General features: G+C 46.4%; 9 protein-coding genes across 9 annotated transcripts; 6 read left to right on the top strand and 3 right to left on the bottom strand.

Moving 5' to 3' along the window:
* The first annotated feature begins 233 nt into the window (after window positions 1–233).
* On the top strand, window positions 234–2,086 carry dbp3 (RNA-dependent ATPase DBP3). The gene is made up of 3 exons (XM_040900837.1): window positions 234–1,552; window positions 1,622–1,693; window positions 1,778–2,086. Exons 1-3 carry the CDS (start codon window positions 309–311, stop codon window positions 1,932–1,934), a joined length of 1,473 nt encoding a protein of 490 aa, XP_040751570.1. The 5' UTR covers window positions 234–308; the 3' UTR covers window positions 1,935–2,086.
* A 2-nt stretch (window positions 2,087–2,088) lies between these two features.
* On the bottom strand, window positions 2,089–3,756 carry P175DRAFT_0439402 (putative nuclear division Rft1 protein; the record flags this gene model as incomplete). Its single annotated transcript, XM_040893960.1, has 2 exons — window positions 2,089–2,938; window positions 2,996–3,756. 2 exons carry the CDS (start codon window positions 3,754–3,756, stop codon window positions 2,089–2,091), a joined length of 1,611 nt encoding a protein of 536 aa, XP_040751569.1.
* Window positions 3,757–4,559: 803 nt separating this feature from the next.
* Window positions 4,560–5,734, bottom strand: P175DRAFT_0510110 (OST3/OST6 family protein; the record flags this gene model as incomplete). The annotated part of the gene is made up of 4 exons (XM_040898488.1): window positions 4,560–4,741; window positions 4,816–5,171; window positions 5,239–5,336; window positions 5,390–5,734. 4 exons carry the CDS (start codon window positions 5,732–5,734, stop codon window positions 4,560–4,562), a joined length of 981 nt encoding a protein of 326 aa, XP_040751568.1.
* A 246-nt stretch (window positions 5,735–5,980) lies between these two features.
* Window positions 5,981–7,877, top strand: P175DRAFT_0460674 (uncharacterized protein). The gene is made up of 2 exons (XM_040894736.1): window positions 5,981–6,414; window positions 6,471–7,877. Exons 1-2 carry the CDS (start codon window positions 6,109–6,111, stop codon window positions 7,644–7,646), a joined length of 1,482 nt encoding a protein of 493 aa, XP_040751567.1. The 5' UTR covers window positions 5,981–6,108; the 3' UTR covers window positions 7,647–7,877.
* Window positions 7,878–7,994: 117 nt separating this feature from the next.
* On the top strand, window positions 7,995–9,071 carry P175DRAFT_0510108 (uncharacterized protein; the record flags this gene model as incomplete). The annotated part of the gene is made up of 5 exons (XM_040898487.1): window positions 7,995–8,177; window positions 8,238–8,288; window positions 8,358–8,384; window positions 8,438–8,854; window positions 8,904–9,071. 5 exons carry the CDS (start codon window positions 7,995–7,997, stop codon window positions 9,069–9,071), a joined length of 846 nt encoding a protein of 281 aa, XP_040751566.1.
* Window positions 9,072–9,279: 208 nt separating this feature from the next.
* P175DRAFT_0524433 (putative autophagy ubiquitin-activating enzyme ApgG) lies at window positions 9,280–11,958 on the bottom strand (the record flags this gene model as incomplete). The annotated part of the gene is made up of 7 exons (XM_040899364.1): window positions 11,585–11,958; window positions 11,389–11,497; window positions 10,554–11,332; window positions 10,345–10,489; window positions 9,826–10,293; window positions 9,392–9,775; window positions 9,280–9,366 (listed from the first exon to the last, which is right to left on the bottom strand). Exons 1-7 carry the CDS (start codon window positions 11,773–11,775, stop codon window positions 9,280–9,282), a joined length of 2,163 nt encoding a protein of 720 aa, XP_040751565.1. The 5' UTR covers window positions 11,776–11,958.
* A 453-nt stretch (window positions 11,959–12,411) lies between these two features.
* On the top strand, window positions 12,412–13,994 carry P175DRAFT_0481195 (deoxycytidine monophosphate deaminase; the record flags this gene model as incomplete). The annotated part of the gene is made up of 7 exons (XM_040895446.1): window positions 12,412–12,433; window positions 12,501–12,849; window positions 12,918–13,279; window positions 13,329–13,461; window positions 13,517–13,604; window positions 13,674–13,724; window positions 13,785–13,994. The coding sequence occupies 7 exons, from the start codon at window positions 12,412–12,414 to the stop codon at window positions 13,827–13,829; spliced, it is 1,050 nt and encodes a 349-aa protein (XP_040751564.1). The 3' UTR covers window positions 13,830–13,994.
* A 222-nt stretch (window positions 13,995–14,216) lies between these two features.
* P175DRAFT_0502324 (imidazoleglycerol-phosphate synthase) lies at window positions 14,217–16,373 on the top strand. The gene is made up of 3 exons (XM_040897353.1): window positions 14,217–14,489; window positions 14,576–16,024; window positions 16,079–16,373. The coding sequence occupies exons 1-3, from the start codon at window positions 14,367–14,369 to the stop codon at window positions 16,166–16,168; spliced, it is 1,662 nt and encodes a 553-aa protein (XP_040751563.1). The 5' UTR covers window positions 14,217–14,366; the 3' UTR covers window positions 16,169–16,373.
* An 894-nt stretch (window positions 16,374–17,267) lies between these two features.
* Window positions 17,268–19,363, top strand: P175DRAFT_0438636 (cleavage polyadenylation factor subunit MPE1; the record flags this gene model as incomplete). Its single annotated transcript, XM_040893921.1, has 4 exons — window positions 17,268–17,439; window positions 17,539–17,839; window positions 17,893–17,993; window positions 18,051–19,363. 4 exons carry the CDS (start codon window positions 17,268–17,270, stop codon window positions 19,361–19,363), a joined length of 1,887 nt encoding a protein of 628 aa, XP_040751562.1.
* Window positions 19,364–19,554: the final 191 nt, after the last annotated feature.

The following is a 19,554-nucleotide window of genomic DNA, read 5'->3' as shown; positions in this document are numbered from 1 at the left end:
GTAGAGACTAGGGTCTAGACCAAGTGTTATCATTGATACCTGTACTCCGTAACTGGAGGTACTTCTCGGTCTGAAGTCTGTTCCTCCAAACTCCACGCTAGGGCGCTCAAGGTTAGGTCAGCCGCTCGGGAAGATAGTGCAGAGCTTGATTGGCTGGCAAAGAAGAATTTTTTTCCCCTTTGCGCTTCCGAAAAAAAAAAAAAAAAGGGAACAAGAAACTTTTAGTAACATACTCCATACCTCCTCCATACAGCCTGCCTCATCTCAACTACTGATTGAGAATTAGTAGGGTAAGAAGCTGCCTCGACATGACGAAACGTGAGCATCAAAATCACTCGGGAGGGGACTCCAGGCCGAGTAAAAAATCTAAAAAAACGAAGCCCTCAAAAGACGACGAGGGCAAGGCTCCACCATACGTGCAATCTCCTGCACTCGACGATATTCCTCAAGCCGACATCGACCAGTTCCTCTCTAAGAACTCCATCAAAACAACGGAATCTTTACCCGATACACTCCCTCTTCGTCCGATAATTTCGTTCGCTCACCTGCCTCATTGCAATGACGGGTTGTATGATCCTTTGAGTTCCTTCACATCCCCTACTGCTATTCAATCCGCAACATGGCCGCTCTTATTCTCTGGCCGCGATGTGATTGGAATTGCGGAAACTGGAAGTGGGAAAACTCTTGCGTTTGGCCTACCATGCCTGAAAAAGATACTCGACTCGAGCAAGAGTAAACAGAAACCTTTCCGGCCAAATGCAGTGATAATCTCACCCACAAGGGAGCTTGCGATGCAAATTCATGACCAGATCCTGAAGTTTGCGGAACAGGTAGATATTCGGGTGGCGTGTATATTTGGCGGAGTTAGAAAAGATGAACAGCGTGAGGCTCTTAAGTCGGCGGCTATAGTCGTGGCTACACCAGGGAGACTGAAAGATCTCCAGAATGATGGCTCCCTGGATCTTGGTAAAGTCAAGTATCTTGTTTTGGACGAAGCAGATCGTATGCTGGATAAAGGATTTGAACAGGATATAAAGGACATTATCCGCGCTATGCCAGTATCGAAACGTCAAACTGTGATGTTTACCGCAACTTGGCCGCCTGTTGTCAGAGATCTTGCATCGTCCTTCATGAAATCCCCAGTGACTGTTACCATTGGGGGTGACCCTTCCGCAGACCCACGTGCGAATACCAGGATCAAGCAAGTCGTTGAGGTGGTCCAGCAGATGGAAAAGGAGCAGAGACTTGTACAGCTACTCAACAAACACCAACGGGGAACATCAGACAAAGTTCTCGTGTTTTGTTTGTACAAAAAGGAAGCGATGCGTATTGAGAGACTTCTTCGGGTTAAAGGGTTCAAAGTTGCTGGTATTCATGGTGATTTAAGCCAGCAAGAGCGGTTTAAAAGCCTTGACGCCTTCAAAACAGGGAATGCTACCGTTCTTGTTGCAACTGATGTGGCAGCTCGTGGCCTCGACATACCTTCTGTAAAGTTGGTCATCAATGTTACATTCCCTCTCACGGTTGAAGACTACGTACATAGAATTGGCCGGTAAGCTAAGTCCTGCCCGTCAATTGTGAAGTTTTCAAGCTAATGCCTTTTGTCTCCCCCCACCAACAGAACCGGTCGTGCTGGAGCCACGGGTCATGCTATAACTCTGTTTACAGAGGCCGACAAAGCTCAATCTGGCGCGTAAGTGACCTTTCCCTATCTGTCTTGTCTAAACAACTTGCACGAAGGGCATTTCCTCCGAATCTTACTGACTGATAATACAAGATTAATCAACGTCCTTAAAGCGGCGAAGCAAGAGGTGCCAGAAGATCTATTGAAATTTGGGTCTACCGTTAAAAAGAAGCAACATGACGCTTACGGCGCTTTTTTCAAAGATGTTGATTCCGGCAAGACGGCCACGAAAATCACTTTTGATGATTGATATTGACATCAATCTGATTTTGATCTCCTGACTCTTGTCCTTAAAAGTTGATACACTCGAGTGTAGTGGGGGATTATGTAGTCTCTTTCGAAATAGAATCTATAGAAGGAATATTGATCAGAGCCTGTTCTTAAGCGAAAGATGGTTGGTTCACTTACACCAAGAGTATATAGATAGCTCCAAAGATGAATGGGGTTAATGCTCCATTAAATTTGGGCCAGAACTCTGCTTGATAAAGTACAGCAGTAATTACGGCCCCCGCGACATACGTGTGAGGCCGCACACTGAACTCAGCCAAGGCTAAGTCCTGTTTATACTGACGTAGGTACCGCCGAATGAAAGAAAAGCTCCAGATTATGCGAACAGCCATATTGACAATATTCGCATATACTAAACCTCGGGCACCGAGGCCTCCGATTTGCAAGAAGAGGTAGGCGGCGAGGGCAAAGCAAGTAGAAAACAAGCTCATCCACCCAGCCTGCTTTCGAACTTCTGCAGGGCTTGCTGTCGACGAAACAAATGCCTCACTGATGCCATTGAACGCGAGAAATGGTATATAATAGCAGTAGAGAGCGAGTAGGGTATCGACATCAGGAACCGTCCACCTCTGTCCACCTAATATATGGAGTATTCTAGGAACTAACGCCGGGCCTAGGGGGAAAATCAAGATTGACAATACCATATAGCCCTGCATGATGTTAACCAGATGCGATTTTGCGGCCTTGATATTCGCCCCTTGGTTCTCGGACACTTTCGAACTGAGAAGTGACGAAAAAAGCGCTCTGCTACTCTCCTCTATTGGCTGGAAGAGAATACGGGCCAATAAACCACCATAATTTGAAGCCAGGGAGTATATGCCTTGATCCTCTAGACTTGCCAAAGCCGCTAGGATCATAGAGTCGCCTTGCGTTAACAAATGTTTCACGATCGATTGAAAGAAAACATTGCTTGATAATGAGATTAGCGGCCATGGAAATCTGCCTGCAAAATACTCTGATATATTGCTGGGAAATATTTAGCGCTGAGGAAGGTCGATAGAAATCTTGATCTTGATGACGTACCTTGATTTTATTCGAGTGAGCCTGAACGAAAAGTCCCAGCCTCCACGCATGTGCATCAGAACTAGGCTGTAGCCGCAGACGAGAGTAAATGAATAGGATAGGTAACCAAGTGCGAAGGGAAGAGCACCAAGACTGTAACTATGCCAGGCAGCCCATACGGATACACCACATACAGCCAGACTTTTCATAAATGCTGCGCTGATTTCAACAGCCGCTCGTTCTTTATATAGCATGTAGTTCTGTACTACAGCAAAGAAGGGCTCGGTGCTAAGTTCAATAAGCGAGGCAATTGCCGTGACTATGACGCTTATTTGGTAAAATGGTGTCTCCGAAACCTCATAGGGAGCAAAATGCATGTAACATGCAGCAAATGTGGTGGCTAATAGGATGCCGATGCCGGGACTCAGGTACGACATGTTCACAATTGACTGAGATGCATTTGACTGAGCCTGGGAGCTTTTCTGGTCCCCATTGGCCGAATTAATATCTGCATCTCTCCCTCCTGAATTGGGGGAAAAAAATTGAGCAGGCTGTCGCTGGATTGCCGTTCGTATGCTTTCTCTGGAGAAATATAGAATTGAGATCAAGAACAATTCGAGTTGAGCTGCAATCCCCAGGATGGATGGCGATAAACTCCTCAGAACCATCTGATTCGAAAGAAAAATAAAGAGTCTAGAAGCTAGCTGCACGAAAATCAGGAGTGTTGTTCCCGACAAGGTCGAAGCCAGCACTCTGCTAGCATTTTCACTTGTTGGTGACATGGGGGGTTCTCTATTATTCTTGCCCTTCTTCCAACCCTCCCAATAAATCCCTGCCTTTTAGATTCGAGTGTGAATTTGGTGGTGTTGGCTAAATGAGAAAAATTGGTCGTTGTAACTATTTCAGGACACAGTATTCCACATCGGACATGGATACCCGTCGGGATGTAGTGCTCTATGAGGTCCTCCTATTAGTACCTACTCCGCTTAACCGGTGATTTGAAATTTGTTTTGCTACTGTACGTGAAATTTCTAGATTGGTTTACTGACATCAAAAGTGCTAAATGGTATCCAAGTTAATTTTCAGTCATAGATTCAAGTCTGGGCTAACGCCTCCTTGGTCACATACAGTTAGAGTGCATCCTAAATCACTAAACAGCTTCGTCGCTAGTAAAAACTAGTCAAGTTGAAATGAAAGTATCAATGGTGCGACGGTGGTAATGATCTTGGGAGCCTTTTATTCCCTCATTGACTTGGAATTTGAGTTTGAGATATAGTTCTGTTGTAATTGCTAACACCAAAGGGCCTAAATAATAAAAAGACAGGTGGGTATTGCACCTATGATGCCACTCCATAATGGACGCCATTTAGGACAAATGGGTGCATTTCAAGACTGTAGGAGCCACGGCAACAGATGTGTAACCTCATAATATTCACATCTGGTCGACCAGTAGTGTTGGGAATATGTGTACATTTGGGAGATTGCATGGAATAAGAGATAGAGATGGGGGGTTCATTCCCACTTTTTTCCGATTCCAGATACGAGCAAGTAGCCATTTGAAGGGGGGGGGGGAGGTGGCAGAGGCCTAGAACGGAGGAAGAAAGAAAGGGTAGCCGCCATTCTTAGCTTTGAAAACGTTAAGGAGGAAACTGTACGTGCCGAATAGGACAGCCCCCCAAATGACCGCAGCAACCTGCTGTGACTTATTGTCCGCAATTCGAGGAACCTTCATAGCCAAAGCTATGGCGGAAAACGAGAGGATGGCATCTGCAAAGATTAGTTATAATCCAGCGTGAAACACATAACCTTGTAGATCTACATATCAAGAGCAAGGGACTTACAGATTGCAGCAATAATTTGTGTTTCCATTCCAAACTGGTTTGAAAACCCACCAGCAAAATAGCTGATGCCACCTCTACCGTCACCCGCAACGTAGGGTACTTTGCGAATATGATTGAACATGTGGCCGCTGGTAAATAGAAGAATAGCAATCAGACTGAACGCAGCCCAAATATTTCGATTTCTGACAATCGGAAGCATGTAGGGAGAAAGCACAGTGAATAAGGTTACTGCGCCCATGAGAATTGTGATCCCGGAAACGAGCCTCATGTAGTTAATAGGGCGGACAAGCGGCGGTTTTGGTCCGTCAGGTAGCTGGCGATTAATCCAGGCATAGACTTGGTCGGCAGATACCGGTCTGTTTAATTTTGACCATTAATACGGTTCTCTCGAATACAATTGACCTTGGGAGTTGCTCAGCTTACCCGCTAAAATCGAATCGTGATGGGCTATCGTCAACTCGAGCATGGGGTCCAATGGTAGGAGGGAAAACGAGGAGGACGGGGGCCGTTTGAAGCATCAACTAGCCTTATGGATTAGCGGATGAAGAAGCCAAGAGAACCGTCAATCCCATGCCTTTTGGAAAGTTCCCTTGCCCTTGTCAAACTCGAGAGCACCAAAGAGCAGCTTGAGTCCATCTGGTTTCGAACCCTTGTTCCAGCTCCGTGCAATAAGATCGAAGTCTGGTTGGAATTCACGACAAAGGCCGCACCCAAAGCGGGCGTCTGTAGCTGTCAAGATGACCGCTGCATAATAATCGCGAGGGGTTGAAGTTATCTCGTTGTAAGTAGAGTCATCGAGTTGGATGGGTGCCAGGCGCGAAAGTGACTGATACTTTTCAAACTTGTCGGCATTGGGAGTCGCGGTGAAGGCGACGGAAATAACGGAAAGCAGAGAGAGAATAAATGTGAGAAGCTTCATTTTGACACGAGAATCATATGACGGGATTGTCAACGAAAAGAGGGGTACATAGATATAAAATCAATGGCCCAAGATGAAGTCGGCCATGCGTCGTCTCTGTTTCACTCGATAACTAGTTAATGGACATTAGATTAGGTGTCCACTACGGAAGACCGGCCCACTATGGTTTTTCCTTCCGACCTGCGCGGAGTTCCGCCATCCTTATTTGTTTATTGGGCGCGCCTTTTCTTGTCTCTCTTCCCCCGGGGAGCATTATAATTGTTGTCTCCCGATATAGTAATAACGACATGGAGCTCTTAGCAGAGGAGCTAGAATTCACGGTGGAGGATGTACGTTAGGTATCTCATCCATAAACACCACATCAGTAGCCTTACATGGTTTGTTTCCAGTATCGAATGACTTTGACGACAGCGCGCTACGAAACGGAATATGACAGAGTTCTTGCGCGCACAGCACAGCTTCTCGACACTGAGCACAACCGAATTCAATGTATGGAACAGCTGCTTCTCCAAATTGAAAACGAAAGTCTTCGTTTACGCTTGGACCAAAAGAACCAGGAGTTGGTTCGCGTGATAAAGGCAGAATCCGATACCCGTCTCCAACTTGTTGATACGAGCAAAGAGCTGGATCGACTGCAAGGCGTCATTCAAGTATCGTCCCGTGAAATAGACAATTTACATGTATGTGCCCCCAAGTCGTAGTGATTGATTAACATTATCTCTAAGCGTGATGATAGCGCGAACTGGCATCATCCGATGGTGCATCGCTTCAGTCTAAGACGCTCCAAGTGGAAAATATTCGCCTTTCCAAAGACCTATCGAACGCACAATTGGAAGTTGAGAGACTGAATTCTCAGAATACCTCTTACCAGACCCTTCTCGGAGAGAAACAAGCTCTGACCCGACAGCTCAACACACTTGAAGTACAATTGGAGAATGAGAAGCGTGCACATGAACGGACGTTGGCTAAAGGATCGCAACAAATGGAAGAAATTTCGAGCCTAAGTTCAAAGCTTGAGGAAATACGGCGAGAGCTAGAAATAACACGTCGGCAAAAGGGTGCCGGTCATCTAAATAATCGTGAAATAGTGGCTCAGCAGATGACCACTGATGACACAGTTGAAGGTGTGAGGAAAAAGGCTGTGCCCCTCGAAGGTCGACATGAGGAAGCTTCACAAGATTACCAGGGACGACAGGAGGCCTGGGGCATCGGTAAACAGAAAAGCTTCACTGGGAAAACCAGCGTTGTTCCGCTTCAAAAGCCTGCAACCCGGCCACAGTCTGAGTTAACTATTGCAACCCCTGGAGCTGTCCAGGCCCAAGAACAACAGAAGCGACACACTACATTGCCTGGTGCGATATCGTCGTTTTCAATCACACCATTTTTAAATCGCACAACCGGGCTTCAAGACTCGACCATGAGTTCCGACGACGAACTAGACGAACTCCAAACAGTCGGTCAAAACATTCAACAGATCGATCTACCTGGCGGCAATGAACAGTCACAAAGGGCCACCACCCAATTTCTTCAGCTCAAATCGCCGGTCGCGAGACAGATCTATAAAACAGGAAATCAAGGCGCCAGCAAGACAGGTCAAGAAGGGAAAGGAAGAAACGGAAAAAAGCCGAGACTCTTGGATAGCCCTCCAACGGGCGATGTTGATGGCCATGCCATTTTCCAATCTCGTCTCGCCGGTCAAAAACCAGCCCCTAGTAGGAAACGTAAATTAGGTCTTCAACGTGATCGGAGCTTATTTGAGGAGGAAGAGGAAGAAGACATGATTGCTTTACAGGATACTAAGAAGCCTGGACGAAAGCTTGCCGGCACGGGGCAAACGAACGTATCTGGAAATCGTGTATTCACAAGCCTTGGGGGATTTTCACCTTTGAAGCGAGACAAAAAACGACCATAGGTCCTTGTGAACACACATCACACTCAAGCATGGGTTTTTTTTCTTCTTCTGTTTTCCAAGTAGTTTTTGAACGAACTGATCCCAGAGAGTGTAGGAGGTAAATCTTGCAAAACCAAAAGAACTTTAGAAAATCTTTAATGATGCCATAAGGTTGACAATAACTCGAGATGTTGTTGTTCTTGAGTATTTGTATACTAAAGGCAGATCAAACCTGTTCTTGGGTATCGAACAAATGCCAAGCTTTCTGGAGAATCATGTATCCTTCGGAGCTAGAGCTCGCAAGCAAGCTATGGACTCTGCTCCACGCTTCTCCGATTATCATCTTTGCGATTATCATAATCCCACACCATGGCTTTACTACTACTTGTAGCACAACCAAACCACACTCGATATCTTTGCCAACTCCCATCGCTTACATTGAAGAGATTTTCGTCATCAAAGCGATGGCAAGCTCGCCAATCGAAAGACCGCTTTACGCGGGAAGCAGCAGTGCAAGGACTCAAAAGCCGGGCCGCCTTCAAGCTTCTACAGGTACATCCATCAAATTTATTATCCTTGTAGTCATTTGACCTAACCATAATTTGGCCACAGATCGACGATAAGTTCCGGATATTTGAAAGCGGGCAGACTGTTGTTGACCTCGTATGAAATCCGCCAGAACCAGCAGAAGACACTCATCTTTGATTAACGCTAGGGCATTATACGCTATAGGGATATGCTCCTGGATCATGGTCTCAAGTGTGTCAACTGGAAGTCCCCCAAACGCTCTTCTCCAGCTGACTTCTTCCAAGGTCGCACTGATGAGAACCCAACCGAACGGCAGGGTTCTGGGGGTCGATATCATCCCAAGCCAACCACCAAAAGGAATGTCCACGATACAAGGAAATTTCTTGGATCCTAAGATTCAAGCCTATGTGCAAGAGTTTGTGCGCGATCCGCAGAGGGGTCGGCCCTATTCGAAGGGGTCGGATGTCGATACTCACATGACCGGCGAATCAGTTGTGGACACCAACAATCATCGACTCAGCGAAACCTCTGACAATGGCCCTCATGGTGGGTCAGATATTTTGAGAACGGTAGATGTGGTCCTCAGTGATATGTCAGCTCCCTGGTATCAAACAACAGGATTTTGGAAGAGAAGTCTAAGTGATCCATACAGGATGATGAACACCAGCGGAGTAAGCTTTAAAGACCACGCTGGGAGCATGGTGAGTTTCCTGGATTCTCGAGTCCGTTTGTTTAGCTAATCGTCACTAGGACCTTTGCCGAGCTGCCTTGCAGTTTGGTTATGAAGTCCTCAGAGCTGGTGGCCATTTCGTCTGCAAGTTCTACCAAGGAATAGAAGACAAGGACCTGGAGATGCAGCTGAAAGCGCTCTTCCAGAAAGTGCACAGACTCAAACCAGAATCGTCACGCAGTGTATGAACCACTCCAATTCGCATACCAATACACCATTTCCCAACTGACACAACTAATAGGAATCCAAAGAGGCATACTTTATTGGCCTCGGCCGCAAAGCAAAAGTAGAAAAACACGAAGTATTCGAAGGCCTATAAGCGGGCCGGCATACGGGAATAATACCCCTAAACCCCTAAAAACAACACAAGAACCTCGCCGTACATGAAGAGCCCGTTCAGCACCCGACTGCCTCTATTTCCTCTAGTTCTGAATCCTCGTCCCACTCGATGTCGGCAAGCGTCGCTTCGGCAGCTTCTTGAAGCTTCGGAAATCAGCATCTTACACACGAAAGGAAGTGTTTGGCAAACCTCTTTGAGCCCGCTCAATTTCTCAACATATCCAACTTCATTCAAAGCCTTTTGCACAAAGTTCCACCCCTCCTTCTTGTACTCATCAATAATGTTCTTTGAGCATGCGCTACAACATTTGTAACTTTGGCCCATTACAGAGACGTTTTCAAAGGTTGAAAGAAACCCCCTGATTTGATGTGGAACTAGACCCAAGGGATGGCCGTTTTGGTCTTCGCCGCGGGTTGATGGAGCCGGGGCAGAAGCCCCTAATGGATGTTGGAGAATCGAGACTAGTAACTCAACAAGAAGAGCTGAGGCTATGGCGGCCACGCCTGGTCTCGTGACTGTACACTGCTGATCAAGGGTCTGGTCTTTCTGGGACTACAAGAAATTTTAGCGAAAGTAGCATTTGGTTCCAGGTCATCGCTCACATTCATCGGTGCCACGACATCATTGCAGAAGTAGCATCCAAGCTCTGATTCCGGCTTTTTATCATTCAGAACGCCATGACGCATTACCACATATGTATCAAACCCTAGAGCAGCATTCATTACGATTTTGTTGGCCGCCTTTCCCATTACCGTTGGCAGCCATCGCGACTCTCTTGTGTCCATGAGGAGGAAAATGACGTCATGGTCATCTATCAGCTTCTTGAGAACTTTAAATTCTGCTTTCGTCTTTTCTGTATCTAGTACTGGGTGACCAGCCATAGGCACAGATAGTACGTGGCCAATGGATTCAACGCCTGGGTAGATCTCGGACAAAGCCTCGGCAGCCCGGTAGGCTTTTTTCGCGCCACCTTCTAAACAGTCTTCGAAATTAAACAACGGCTGTCTCACGGGGTTGGAGAATGACACAGATCCGTTATCCACGAATGTAATCTTTCTGACCCCCCAGGCCTAAGTAGATTAGTATTTCAGACGGGTAGAAATGGTTTTAAATATCCCTACCATCAAATTTCGAGCAACATAGCTTCCAAGAGTACCAGCTCCAAGTAGGAGGCATTTGGTGCTTTTGATTTTTTCAAGGTCTAGATTTGGGCTAATTCGCCATTTCATAAGTTTGAGGTTGAGGTCAACTGACTGGTCGGCAAGCCTATAGAACGCGTGCAGGGCGCGGTGGTTAGCATCTATATTCGCTAGTCTTCATGCTACCGTACCTCTTAGGGTCTAGATAATCAGTCAGATTGACGAATCTTCCTGCCAATTTACCAGCTGGATTACGCTCCCATCCGGTCACCTTGGGCATTTTACTGGGTTCGTTCTGCAGCTTGCCCGACTGTGAAGGTGGTGGGGATTTGGTTCCTAAAGTTAGTATCACACTTCGGCCGAGGCCACGATGAGATGATCCGTCGCGATATCGCAGGACCTGGATTTTTGCGAGGCCCCAGCGCTGCTTCGCAAGGACGAGGAGATTCCTGAGCATCCAGCCGGGTGCATCATCATAATTTGATGGGTCAATGAAACAAGTAAAACAATCCTCAAAGTTTGCTCCTTCGAAGAATCCGTCTTCGTAGCTTGAAAGAGGTGCGATCTTCCAGACGACATTGTTGGGTTCCGGTGGATGGACGGCGTCTTCAGAGCCTGTCCTGTTGACGGTAGGGTGTTCGGAGTCAGTATTTGCAACCCTTCGAGCCAAGAAGAACCCTTGTTGGCGAGCATCTACTGTACAGCTCCAGTTTTCGACCGCTTCAACAAGAGCCGAACTTTGAGTACTGGGTAAGTATCTAGTTGGCAAACGTTTTGTGTCGGTAGGAACCGGTCCCGCAGTATCATGCTGCGTATCCAGTGGTATCCACGAAGGATCCGAATGGAGTGCCGGGAATGCAAACCAATAATGAAACTTATACCTCTTGAGGTCTGCATATGAGAGGACGATGAAGGATGATAGTAGAGAAGGACATGAATAGATGGAACCATCGTGGATAGCATCCCATATCTAGATCAAAATAGTTACTATCAGCTGCATAGAACCGCAATTACCGATGCACTGACTGTTTTGCCAGACTGTTGTAGCATGTGGGCTTTGTCGGTATTTCCATAGTCTTCGATTGTGTTGACGTTTCTTATGATCCCTTCCGCGCGATAATAGTTGGCTGGGACACTAGTTCACAACTAATAAGAATTTTGGCTAATTCAGGAGGGTAACAGGTGGGAGTAGTGCGTGGACTGTGGGATATGATGAACTCACTCATCACTGGTGAGAGCATTCCCGTGTATTTGCATTCGACAAGAGGTGTTCGGAGGGTCGGTAGGGCGGACCTCATAGAGTCCCAAAATCTTGCGGGCGGAGTCATCGAGTTTGTCATGATTGATCTTGAGCGAGGTGAGAGCAGTATAGAATGGAAGTTCTATATCCGAAGCAAATGGAGCGTACTGCATGGTGTCTTGATGGAGTACTACTAGTCTTCTTGCACCTAGAGCGGGGTTGCGCTCTGCATCCTCAGATGGGGTGAGCTGATTGGAGAAAGCAGGTAAAGATGTAAAACAGTTTCTCGGCTAGCTAAGGCGTCTTCTGTGTACGGGATATGAAAGGAAGGCTTTTTGACAGGATATTTGAGAATGGTACGAAGTACAGACATAATAATCTTGGTGGGGTACCTGAATAGTTACTACTTATCCCGTAGTGCCTTGTGACCTGTACGCGGGCTTTCCCAGCTTTCTACCTAGAAGAGCCTAGCGTGTCTGTTACGTCACTTGACGCCCCTATAAATTGATTCATAATGATGAGCATCTTTGCTCATTTATTACTACTGGTTTCTGGAACTTGAATAGAACCTATACTAGCGGTAGCCAATACGCTTCTTATTGCCCTGGTTTTTATACTTCTTCAGGTTGCTTGGGTCATGGCGGCCTGCAATATTTCGGTGGAACTGCTACTAGTACTAGTAACCCACTCACTATCCTCAGTCCGCCATAACCAGGATTTATCTCCACCCGTAAAACCCTCCTCACATTGGACCTTCCTATAAACTCTTCACAACTATACTTCCCGTTCAATTTATATAAACAGGAACAATGCTTATTGGATTGTGTGGAGGTCAGTGGATAAAACAAAATTCCATGGGAACTTGCGTGTTGGCGTAGAACTGACAGCGCGAGCCAAGGTATCTGCGCCGGAAAACACGCCGTGGCAAAATACCTCATTCAGCATCAAAATTTCCAGCTCCTGGAATTAAAAGAAAGGCGTCTTTACCACCATGTCGATGACTCGGGCGATGATGCTCGACTGTGTGGCTCTGAATTCACGGGGCAAGGAGTTGACCAAGCTTCACGGTTAGTCTTTGAGAGTGCTGAATCACTTCTTGACTTTGCAACAAAAAGATGGCAGGAAAACTGGGTTACTACAGACATCTGGGATATTAGCACATTGGATCGCTTTCTACAGCGCCCATTTTTCCTCCTTGTGAACATTGATGCTCCGGTCAGCCTGCGATGGAAACGATTTGCAGAAAGGTTAGCTGGCGCCGCGCCTGATCATAAACCCACGGAGTTTAAAAGATATCCGCTAATAAAAGCCCTAGGTGTCGAGAGAGACAGCTTGAGCCCCCTCCTCTGGAGAAATTTGTTCTTTGGAATGATCGTCACCTGTATCAAAAGGATACTGGCGGTGCCTTTGTAACTGATCGCGCGCAAGTTCGGCTATTCAATTCATCTTCCTCACTGAATGAACTGCACGAGGCTCTCAAGGCGCTTAATTTGGCTGACGAACAACGCCTACGACCAAACTGGGACCAATATTTTATGGAACTAGCGTCACTCGCTGCGCAGCGAAGCAATTGCATGAAAAGAAGAGTAGGCTGTGTTTTGGTTAGAGAGCGCCGGGTCATTAGCACGGGGTACAATGGGACTCCCCGACACCTCAAGAACTGCAATGAAGGCGGATGTACGAAGCCCTAGAAACATGAGGAGAATGCGGGCTTACACTTGAATAGGCCCTAGATGCAATCGCGGCGAAGGAGGAGGCGTGGGGCTATCTACCTGTCTCTGCCTCCATGCTGAGGAGAACGCCTTGCTGGAGGCTGGAAGAGAGCGGATACGCGAAGGTGCTATTATATATTGCAATACGTAAGATATATTTCTTGTTGACTCTGATAAATATGCTAACTCCCTCCCTCAAAAGATGTCCTTGCTTAACGTGTACTGTCAAAATCGCGCAGGTTGGGATATCCGAAGTTGTTTACTCCCAGGGATACAATATGGACAATGACGTACGTTTCTCTCTCTCTCTCTCTCTCTTATGTTTGACCTTTAGCAGAGTCCATACTGACAGCAGGAAGAGCGCTGCAATTTTGGAAGCAGCTGGAATACGCCTCAGGCAGTTTTCTCCGGTGAGGCCCTCCCCCTTCCCCGGGATGAATTTGGAATTTTATGAAACTAACTTCTTGTAGCCTAGAAATGGACTCATTTACCTTGAAGGGTCAGAAAAAATATAGGCGATGAATATAACCCTTCCAATTCAACCTAATTGCATTCAGCAGTCGTTTAAATGAGTACATAGAATATGATTGAGCGTGACCCTCTCTGCCTACGTATTGGCGATTCAGTGTGTAATTGATGGCTTATGTAGTAGAGACATCAACTTTAAGATGAATAGCATTAGCAATGAGTTCTAATGAGTTACTATTTAGGCACCCTCCTTGGCCCAGCTTCAAAATACCCAATAGTACTCTACTACTCTAGGTAGTATCTCTATAACTCTCCTTCAAAAAACATCAATCCCGTCCGTATGTGGCCGGTCTTGGGGTTCCGCTAAACACTTGATTGGCGCGGGGAAAAAAAAAGTGCCACTAGATAATGACTCAGCTCATCAGTCCGCGATGGTGGGGTCAATTGAGAAGACGATTATTCTGGGATTCCAATTGAGTCACTCTTGTCTAAAAATTTGGATACAGAACCGATTCATTTTCTTCAATCGATTGAGTATATATTCCAGAAGGTGTCAGTGCACCGCGCATTGAGCACCTGTCAACATGCCTACCGTCCATTTGCTCGACTACGTTGCTGGAAATGTCCGTTCTCTGGTGAATGCGATTAACAAAGTCGGCTACGAAGTCGAATGGGTGAAATCTCCCGAAGATTTGAAGAATGTCGAGGTTCGTACTCCTACTTCATTCCCTACTACCCACATTTTTTATTTCCTTTTTTTTTTCGACATATGTAACTGACGTTGAGGGGGTAGAAACTTATCCTACCCGGAGTCGGCCATTTCGGCCATTGCCTTTCACAACTTTCGAGCGGGGGCTATCTAGAGCCTATTAGACAGCATATCGCTTCTGGGAAACCATTTATGGGTATTTGCGTTGGTTTACAAGCTCTTTTCGAGGGTTCAGAGGAGGACCCCGATGTTCCAGGTCTGGGAGTGATTCCAGTGCGCATGCAGAAGTTCAACTCTGAAACAAAAAGCGTACCTCATATTGGCTGGAACTCCGCAATGAACACCCGCATCAACTCATCCGGGGGTCAGAGCTTTTACGGACTGAATCCCAGCAGCAAGTACTACTATGTTCATTCCTATGCCGCTCTTTACGAACCCAACGTTCTCGAACAAGACGGTTGGTATGTTGCTACAGCGAAGTACGGCGAGGAGGAGTTCATTGGTGCCATAGCGCGAGGAAATATTTTTGCAACCCAATTCCACCCCGAGAAAAGTGGTCAGGCTGGACTCCGGACAATTCGCGCTTTCTTGGATGGTGATCGATTCCAGACACTTTCTACAGAAGACTCGGCCCACCAGGCAGAGAAAAGTGGGCTCACTCGTCGAATCATTGCTTGTCTCGATGTCCGCACAAACGACGACGGGGATCTCGTGGTCACAAAAGGCGATCAATACGATGTCCGGGAAAAGAGCGATGCGGATGCTGGAGGGCAAGTAAGAAATCTGGGAAAGCCTGTTGATATGGCTAAGAAGTATTATGAACAAGGGGCCGATGAAGTTACATTCCTTAACATTACCTCGTTCAGAAACTGCCCAGTGGCTGACCTACCTATGCTTGAGATTCTGAGAAGAACATCAGAGACTGTCTTTGTTCCTCTGACTATCGGCGGTGGGATCAGGGATACCGTGGACACGGATGGCACTCAGATTTTGGCTCTAGAAGTGGCAACCATGTACTTCAAGTCCGGTGCAGATAAGGTCAGCATTGGCTCGGATGCTGTAACTGCTGCCGAGGAGTTTTATGCAGCTGGTGGAGTTTTGTCTGGCAAAACAGCTATCGAATCGATATCAAAGGCGTACGGGAACCAAGCAGTCGTTGTCAGCGTCGACCCCAAACGCGTATACGTGAACAGCCCGGAGGACACAAAGCACAGCACAATCAAAACGGAATACCCGAACGCTGCTGGACAGACCTTTTGCTGGTACCAGTGCACGGTCAAGGGCGGCAGAGAGACCCGAGACATAGATGTCTGCCAGCTAGCGAAAGCAGTTGAGGCAATGGGTGCTGGCGAGATTCTACTGAATTGTATTGACAAAGATGGAAGCAATAGCGGGTTTGATTTGGAACTCATCAATCACGTCAAAGCTGCAGTCACGATACCCGTGATTGCCTCCAGCGGAGCTGGCAGACCACAGCATTTTGCAGAAGTTTTTGAGAAGACCACTACTGATGCAGCTCTAGGTGCTGGCATGGTACGTAACTATCCCCTTCCCCCGTTCTTATCTATTGTATTAATACAGTCATAGTTCCATCGTGGAGAGTACACTGTTGGTGAAGTGAAGGACTATCTCAATAGTAGGGATTTCCTGGTTCGTAGATTTGAACCTGATATTTAACTAGAGGAGCAGAATGGATTTTGTAATATTCAGGAAAGAAAAGAATGTTACTTTAGCTGGGCTGACTGTTCTAAAATTAGAGCATAGAATATGTATATAGAAATGGTTATTCTTCCTCTAACTAACTACCTAGGTAGGTTAGAAAAGGATGTATTTCTTTTAGATAGTTAGCGTATCCTTACCTGCTTCCACCGCCTTGTCTGACTAATATACATGACTTCCAAAAGGGGCCTAGTGGTTCAACCGGGGGAAAAGAGGCACGTGATTGAAGGTTTGCCACCATGAGCATTGGAACTTCCGTAACACCAACTCCGGTTGCAGAATCATCGCATTGTCAAACTCATCAAATCTCGAGCACAGAGCACAGCAGCTTCTTCATTTGAAAAGGGAAAACTAGGATATTGATATTATCCTTGTGAGTGCCTCTTGTAGCTCTGCCATCCCCCCAAGCCATTTTCACGCTTGCCCTTGATTCAGGCATCCTTTCGCTATTAATCGGCCAGATTTTCCTTTGGGCTCATAGTTAACTTGATCCCTCATCTCCCCTCCTTATTTCTTCAGATATCAGTCGAGCGTCCTTATAACCCGTTCTTCAGTGATTTTCGTCTTTGCCTGGGAAAATACAAGCTGCTGTTCATCGGGTCAAGTCACAAGTACTGGTTAGAGGGGGTAGGGAAGCATTCATTCAAATTTGATGGACTAGCAGCGCTCTTGAAGCTCTCACAACTCCCTCTTATTTTGCTACAGAACTGCAGCTTCCTCTGCTTTTGTATCGAACAGGTTTTATCTTGTTTGTATGCAGCGATCTAAAACCTTGCGACTCAAATCCATGAAGAGTCTTTGAATTCATAAGTTCAGGCAATATCATCGATAAATTGAGCCCTTCGACCTCCAAGGTTGTTTAAAGAAAGACATTTTTTTCTTGATTCTTAATCTGACACCCTTTTTACTACCCTATTTGCTCTTGATTTGCTATTTCTGCTTGTTTTACCTCTTCTCATTTGTATCTTTCATCTGTGAAAGTGGTACCCCTTAAGAAAAAAAAAACCTTGATCTAATTACATCGCAAACGCATTCATTGAACGTTCAATTGAATACAATGTCATCCTCTGTTCACTTCAAGTTCAAGTCTCAAAAAGAGCCCTCAAGGGTGACTTTTGATGGTACCGGTATTTCTGTCTTTGAATTGAAGCGAGAAATTATCAATCAGAGTAGACTGGGCGACGGGACCGATTTTGAGCTGTCTATCTACAACGAAGACACTGGGGAAGGTAAGATCGCCCTATACTATTTGTTCTACCTTGTACTGTCCTCGACGTTTGCACTTTATCTCCACTTCCGAAATAGAAGACTAACAAGCGTCGGTCCAGAATATGACGATGATACTAGTGTCATACCGCGCTCAACCTCTGTCATAGCCCGAAGACTACCAGCATCCCGGCCAGGAAAGGGCGGTGCTGCTCGATATGTGTCAGGGAAAATGCCGGTCAATGCGCGCAGCGCTCCCCGTAATGATCCGTCCGCATTGAATCGAGCGGCTGCGACTTCTAGCCATCCAGTCAGCAACGGTGTGCTAGAACTCAATAATGCCCAGACAGAAGAGGAGAAAATCAACGCCCTTTTTAATTTGCAGGCCAATCAGTGGAGGGAACAGCAGCAAGAAATGGCAAAGTAAGTGTTCTCAAATCTTTAGAAGCTTTGCAGTGCTAATCAGATTCTCATAGTGCTACTCCTGTTCAATTTGGTCGTGGTAGAGGCAAACCAGTCAATGTTCCAGACCATCCTCCTCCTCCGGGATATCTTTGCTATCGTTGTCGGGAAAAAGGTAAGCATTTTCATTTGCTTAGGTTCGATTTTGGGAAGTTGACTCACCATCTCCTAGGTCACTGGATTCAGGCCTGCCCTACAAACAACGATCCGAAGTTCGACGGAAAATATAGGGTTAAACGATCGACTGGAATCCCTCGGTCTTTGCAAACGAAAGTTGAAAAGCCAGAGTCGCTCATGCTCGATGGTTCTGCCGAGGACTTGCGGAATACAGGCGTTATGGTTAATGCCGATGGCGATTTTATCATCACAAAACCTGACAATGCTGCCTGGGAACTGTATCAGGAGAAAGTTAAAGCTAACGCAGCCGCCGCCGCGGAAGCAGCCGCCGCGGAGCAAAGCAAGGAGCTCCAAGCTCGAGGCCTAGAATGCCCAATCGACAAACGGATGTTTCTAGAACCTACCGAAACACCGTGCTGTCAGAAGACCTATTGCAATGACTGTATTACGAATGCATTGATTGAAAGTGATTTTGTATGTCCTGGCTGTGGAACAGAAGGTGTTTTGCTTGATAATCTCACTGTCAATGACGAAGCAGTCGCTCAAATTAAAGCGTACGAAACTGAAAAGGCGGATTCAAGGAAAGAGAAAGAGAAGCATTCAACGTCTCAAGAAGACCAACCTGATAACAAAGTTCCTGTTCCTGACAGGAATTCTATGGAAAGAAAAGAGGAGTCGCCGGCTATAGCTAACTCTCGGAAACGACCTGCAGAAGACTCCCCCCCACATGCAATTTCTGAAGACCCAAATTCTGGCTCTTCGGCAAAAAAACAGAAATCAGAAGATGGTAATGAGGTAGCCTCTGACACATCTCAGCCGCAAGCAAAGGACTCATTGACTGGATTTCAACCACTTCCTTTCGCTCAGCAAATGCCTTTTGGGGCCATGGGATTTATGCAGACCCCAGCTATGCCGGGGATGCCCTTCCCTGATCCTAATTTTGTTGGTGATGGTATGGGATTCATGAACCCCATGGGATTACCTTCTGGAAACGGCTTTCCGCCGAACTTGGACCCTACCTGGAATCCGATGAATGCCATGAATTTCAGTGCGCTTCAAAATGGAATGTATAATAGCCATGCTAATGGGGTCGCTCCTAATGGTTTCAATGCGCCTGGTATGTTTCCCGGCGCCGGGGAGCCGTCGATGAACTTGTTTCCTATGTCTCAAATGCCTGGGAACATGCAACCAAACTCTAGATTTCCGCAAGGAGCGGGACCCGGTCATTTTTCGAACCAGCAACGGACGACGTTCAGCTCGCCATACGCTCGAGAAGAAGACTCTCCATATTTTCGACAGCCTGTGAACCCACAACGACATCAAGCAAGACATCGAAGGATAAGGCCAAGTGATTATCGAGAGCTCTAAGTGTATGGTCTTGTTTCATCGTTGTCCAAACTTCCCCGGTATCCCCTGGGGTCTTCAGGCCTTCTTTGAACGGTTGATGAGAGACTTTCTTTTCTCTTACATTACTTCTATACTTTTCTTGTGTACATGATTGATGTATTCTATAGTTACATATGTAAATAGCTTGGTCATCTTCACTTTATGTTGAAAGT

This window comes from Aspergillus ochraceoroseus (genome assembly GCF_002846915.1).
Source record: "Aspergillus ochraceoroseus IBT 24754 chromosome Unknown P175scaffold_5, whole genome shotgun sequence".
In the NCBI taxonomy this organism is placed as follows: domain Eukaryota; kingdom Fungi; phylum Ascomycota; class Eurotiomycetes; order Eurotiales; family Aspergillaceae; genus Aspergillus; species Aspergillus ochraceoroseus.
Note: the sequence above shows the minus strand (reverse complement) of the source record. Positions and strands in the feature narration are given on the sequence as shown.